Here is a 5,556-nt window from a genome sequence, read left to right as displayed (position 1 = left end):
GGCCGGCAGAGACCGGCGCCGGAGGCGCACGCGCCCGCCCGCCGGCCTGCCACCCGAGGGCGAGCCCACGCTCACGCCCTCCGAGGGCAGCGACACCAGCGCGGCGCCGCTCCCCGACCTGCCCGCCCAGCGCCGCAGCGCCAGCCGCGACACCCTCAAAGGCGGCGGCACGGCGCCGGAGGAGAGCAAGCGCCGCTCGTACCCGCTCAACAGCGCCAGTCTCAACGGCGTCCCCAAGGGCGGCGCCAAGTACGACGACATGGGCTTGACGGGCAACGAGGCGGCCGGGGGCGGCTGCATGAAGACCGGCCTCTGGAAGAGCGAGACCACCGTCTAGGGAGGGACGGGCGGCCAGGACAGGTTGGCCACGCGGGCCTTGGAGGTGGCCACCGGCGAGCCGGCAGTCCTGCGGTGGCGGCGCCCCTGGTGCACCTGGAGGTCGGGGAGGAACTGGCCAGCTGCGCCCCTCTGTGGCAGCCACCCCGGAATCATCCAGGACCCTCTGGGCAGTTCTGACAATCGTTAGGGGGGCCCTCCCAGGGAAGGGACCACCTGTAGTCTGCTGGGTGACCCAGGACCTTACGAAGGGCAAAATACACGGGGCCAGCCACACCTGTCCACATTGGGGAGCCTGGGCGCTCTCCCTCACTGGCCCCCACTGTCACCCCAGTCCCAGCCCGGTGCAAGAGCCTCACTCGCACCTGTCCCAGGTCTGGCCAGCGTGAGGCAGCCTAGCAGATGAGCCAAGGGCCCAGGCCCAGGGACAGTAACAGGTGCTGCTTTTTAAACTATGCAAGAGGGGAAGGCAACTGGGAGAGGGTGCAGCCAGTCCTGCGAGGGGCACAGGAGGACTGAGGCCGTTCCCACGGGAGCAGTGGCCATCACAGCTGCTGAAGCCCAAGAGGCTGACCCCGCCAGGAGCCCGAGGTGTTCTGAGGGAAGCCCAGGGAGCTGTGACGATCAGATCGTGCCCCGTGTCCACCACTGACAAGGAGTGTCTTCATCCCACTGCTGGTTTGAGCAGGAGGCTCAGGCCCCTCCTCCGATTCCTTCCTCACCTCCCATGCAACACTGTGATCTCTGGAAGCCCTCCACAGGCCATCCCAGCTTCCTGACCCAGGCCCAAGCTGTGAGGCCGAGCCATCAGGGGGCCGTGCTGTCACTAGCTTTAACCAGCACCACCATCCTTTACTGCAGGGCCAGATGGCAGTAGAGGCTGGGCCTTGCAAAGAGCAACAGGAACCCCAGGTCTGCCCCGGGCTCCCTCCCGGCCTATCACACCACCCTGCCGCCAAGGCAAGAGGACCCGGGGGAGGGAGGACACCCGCACTCCTCGGGACGGCCGTTATTGATGCTTGCTGCACACACATTAGCAGAAAAAGAAAGCTTTGTATTACTCTTCACGTATGCGGCTGCTGTCTACACACCCTGCCAACGCCTTAGCACTGGAGAGCTTGCGATACGCTGGGGAGAGGGGCGGGAGGGGACAAGTGCCAAAGAAAACGTGTTTTTAAAGCTCGGGTTTTATACAATAGAATGTTTTCTAGCAGATGCCTCTTGTTTTAATATATTAAAATATCACAAAGCCCTCGAGCTCCGGCCTCGGTCCACCCGTGGTCCTTTCATTACGAGGTGGAGGGTCTCACACCAAGTGCAAACCGCCCCAGCCTGTGAACACACACAGTGCCAGGGACCCCCAGCTCTGCTCCTCAGGAGGAAGCCCTGGAGTGGTGAGAGCCCCACAGGCTGCCAGACGCCCACCAGCCTGCAGAAGGCCCAGCGGAGTGCTGCAGCGTCTTCATGCCAGTCCACGGACAGCCATCCCACAGATCGTGGGCATGTGCAACTGGTTTCCTGGGCCCTCTTGCCCACGGCCACCCCCACACTGACTCCTGCTGCAGGACCCAGGGTCCAGCCAATTCCAGAGCCCCGCTCAACTCCTTCACACCAGAAAGGTGAAACCTAAGGACTCGAATACACGAATCCCCCGGCTGTGGGAGGCGATTCTCATGCCGCCATCAGAAGACGTGAAGTACCCCAACGTGTGCCGGCAGGGTTACGAGCAGGTGGCAGCCTGGGCCCTCTGGAAGTCCCTAATCTCCTCAGGGCTACGCAAATACTGCTCTATCTCACTGTCAGAAATGTTCTCGTCACCGGTGACTGTGGACATGGGGGGTGTGGGACAGACCCGCTTGGGAGGCTTCAGCATGCAGGGGGGGAGGAGGAGGGCAGGGCTGGGTGGTCGCTTGCCCTCAGGCAGATCTGAGGAGCCGTTCTCCACCTCCTGGTCCCCCTGCTCAGCCTCCTGCCCCCACCCTGGCAGCTCCTTCTCCTGGGCCTCCGCTTCTGCAGTTGCCTCCCGAAAGGCCTTGCGGAGCAGCAGCTGGCGGTGCTGCAGGAGGTCGCCAACGTGCTTCACCACCGACCGCCGGTTGAGCTGCAGCACCTGCAGCCAGGCCAGCTGGGCAGCCATCCGCAGCAGCACGGCCAGCAGCTCCTGCAGGCGGGAGGCAGCGGGGCAGGGCAGGTCCACATTGGCCAACTTGCAGAATCGGGCCAGGGAACATGGCAGGGGAGCTGAGGGCCGCAGCGACTGCCAAGCCAGGAAGGCAGCAGCGGTGATGACAGGTAAGGGGTGCCGCCCGGTCACCAGCCACGTCTCGCTCGCCAGCTCCACCAGCTGCAGCGTTCGCGACACCATCTTCTCCTTATCTTCCACGTACTTGGCGGGCACAGACGGAGAAGCCTGGAACAATCTGAAGCTGGAAAAACCGAAACGAGGGCCAGGCGTCAATGGTTACGAGGGCAAGCTCTTCCAGTGAGCAAGGACAGCCCACTCGGGAGTGGGAGGCTTCCCCTCTGGGGAACACTCATGGTCCCTGGGCAGCAAGTGCAGAGGTACCAAGAGCAGACGGGCAAGGCCTCTGCCTGCGAGGGGAAGGCAGGAGGGGAATGGCGGTGGCGTTCTGAGTGCCTGACACCGCTCGGTTCACCCAGCTGGAAATGCTTGCTGTTATGCGTGTCTGCAGGTGAAAGGCCAAGCCAAGCTAGCAAGTTGCCAAGCTGCAAGTCAAGGCTATTTGACATCAAAACCTCTACTATTCAGAAAAAAAGAAAAGAACACAGCTACATGCACACACATACATTTAGTTTTTTTTTTTTTTTTTTTTTTTTTTTTGCTCTAGGGTGTGTGCACCTGTTAGAAATGGAGAGTGATAGAGAGGGAAGGTGAGGAATCCCCCCCCGCCCCCCGGGGATGGCCACACTGCAACTCCCTGTCCTCCACTCTCCTCTCAGGATTCTGGGCACACACGCACATGTACCTGGTATGACTTTCAAGCTGCTAGGTCCAGGACTCAAATTGTGTAGTTGGCCACTTGGGATCCAGCGCTTTAACCTTCACGCCACCTGCTGGCCCAAGTCTTAACCCCATTTCTGTCACTAGTATACTTCAGCTCCACTTGCAGATCCCGTCAAAGCGGGACCATGCCCGTGGCCACACAAGGCCCAACTGCAGGGGCAGTAGGTTTTCCTTCCGAATGGGCTTTGGTTGAAAAGAGACAGCCGAAGGTAAAAGGACTCAGGTGTACGGGCCCACCCCGTCCCAGTGCCTCCCCCAGGAGCGTACCTGCTACAGTAGGTCTTCACCAGGTCTGCCAAGCACAGCGTCGGCACGTCCAGCCCCAGGAGCTTCACCATCTGCATGTAGGTGCCAGAAAACACTTCCAGGTCTGCATACAACAGGGTGCAGATGGTGCCCATGGTCAGGGGCCAGTTGTGCTGCCTGCAGGTAATTAAGACACAGCACCCGACCAGCACCTCCTTCTTCTGCAGCCTGGCCGCGCGGATGCCAGAGTGCCGGTATGCCTGTTGGTAATACGCAACTGCTGTGTCTTCAAAGGTTGAAGGCAGCTGCAGGACGCGACAGAGGTCCCTCACTCGGCGGAGACCTAGGAAAACCCACAGCAAGAGTTAGAGGGGTCAGAGGACCACTGTGTGGCAACTCGCAAGGTCTGCTAGGACTCAGTTCACATCTAAGCTCACCTCAGACAGACGCACAAACTACAGACTACCTCTTTGGCAGGAATGATGCTTGGTCTGGTCATACATTTTATTTAATAAGAGAAGATGAACTCCCTGACAGGGACTTGTCACACTGTGATTCCCCTCCCCAGCCCTCCACCTCTCCAGCATCCTGCGCACCCAAGCATGTTTTCACACTGACGCGGGGATGGCAATCCATGCTCGCCCTAAGGCTTCCAGGCTTACCCAACAAGCCTGTTACTGTTGACCCACAGCAGCTGGGCCTGGTGTGGTCGTCTCAGAGGTACAGTATTACAGGACGGGTCAGTGTAGCCCATCATCTTTCGGACGCTGGTTCAATTCAGGGTCAAGACAAAGTTTTATCCGGGTTCTGAAAGGTTTCTCAAACGTACCCCTGAGCAAACCCAAACCTTACATCGAATTCGTCCCTCTCTCAGAACAATCCCCATCCTCTATTTCTAACTGTCTTCCTCTTCTCTACCTTACACCAGTAATGCTGAAAACACGAAAAGCAAGCAGATTGTCTAAGTCATCAGGACCATTTTTTTAAGGCCACTGTCACAGACATTCTCACCTCGCTGTTGGCTGCGACTAACTTGTTCGTTTTCTCCTGTGCTTCGGGAATAGGTTACTTCTGTAAGATAGCAAACAAGAAACAGGGCCCTTAATCTTTACTCATCAAACCCCTCCCACCACCCCAGGCTAGGGAGCACCTGCTGCCTCACAGAAGGCGCATCTACACTCAGTTCAAGGCCCATCTGGGTGTCTAGGTCCACAGCAGCATCGCAGACAGACGTTAAGCAAAGTTAAGACAACACTGAAATGGCAGTCACCCCCCCTGTACATCCAATCCAGGTAATTTTCCTGGCGGCATGTTGAGTACAGCACTGATCAGGGACCTAGAAAGCATGCTCCCCAAGAAAAAAGCCAATCCTCCCAACCAAGATGTTTCTGCCAAGCACTGCTAAAAAAAAAAAAAAATTGGAGGGAAGGGGATAGTAGGTGGCATGGTGGTTGAGGTGCTGGACTCTGGCATGGTCGACTGAGGTTCAAATCCAGGACATGGTGGCTTGAAACTCACAAAAAGTTCAGGTGCATGCGTGACCCAAATCCCAATGCAGAAGGGATTGCAGGGTGACCATTCCCCCGGGGGGTAATTTCTCCAGCAAGCACACATGCCTTATAGCAAAAATCTCTCTCTCAAAAAAAAAAAATATATATATACACACACACACACACACATATGTATGTACATACACAAATAGGTCTTTACTAGTTAAAAGAAAATGACCCACAATCCTTCCATCGTGATCAAACCAGCCAAACTGAGCGGAAGTCTGTCTCTGTGTCTCACCTATTCACAATACACTGCACCCACTGTAAACGGGAACGGTATACCAGATACCGTACTAGTGGCTGCGAAAGCACACGAGCAGCAGCCCCTGCCGGGCTTCGGTCACCTGCTCGTCACAGCCCGTTCTCCCCATATTTAAGTGTGCACGCGGCGGCGGG

The 5,556-nt window shown here is 57.8% G+C and overlaps 2 protein-coding genes across 2 annotated transcripts in view; one reads left to right on the top strand and one right to left on the bottom strand.

Moving 5' to 3' along the window:
* Positions 1-1,414, top strand: part of ADGRA2 (adhesion G protein-coupled receptor A2) — a 26,306-nt gene extending 24,892 nt beyond the window's left edge. Inside the window, exon 20 of the mRNA XM_027769148.1 lies at positions 12-1,414. Coding sequence (XP_027624949.1) covers positions 12-337 — 326 coding nt within the window. The 3' untranslated portion in view covers positions 338-1,414. The remainder of the gene's footprint in view (positions 1-11) is intronic.
* Positions 1,415-1,537: 123 nt separating this feature from the next.
* The window catches only part of BRF2 (BRF2 general transcription factor IIIB subunit), a 4,672-nt gene continuing 653 nt past the window's right edge, over positions 1,538-5,556 (bottom strand). Inside the window, exons 2-4 of the mRNA XM_006170656.3 lie at positions 4,619-4,678; positions 3,629-3,950; positions 1,538-2,762 (exon numbers count right to left, since the gene is read on the bottom strand). Coding sequence (XP_006170718.2) covers positions 2,057-2,762; positions 3,629-3,950; positions 4,619-4,678 — 1,088 coding nt within the window. The 3' untranslated portion in view covers positions 1,538-2,056. The remainder of the gene's footprint in view (positions 2,763-3,628; positions 3,951-4,618; positions 4,679-5,556) is intronic.

The sequence above is a fragment of the Tupaia chinensis genome, unplaced genomic scaffold, assembly GCF_000334495.1.
Source record: "Tupaia chinensis unplaced genomic scaffold, TupChi_1.0 Scaffold148801_1, whole genome shotgun sequence".
Classification (NCBI taxonomy): Eukaryota; Metazoa; Chordata; class Mammalia; order Scandentia; family Tupaiidae; genus Tupaia; species Tupaia belangeri.
The sequence above is the reverse complement of the archived record's forward strand: the minus strand, read 5'-3'. Positions and strand labels throughout refer to the sequence as shown.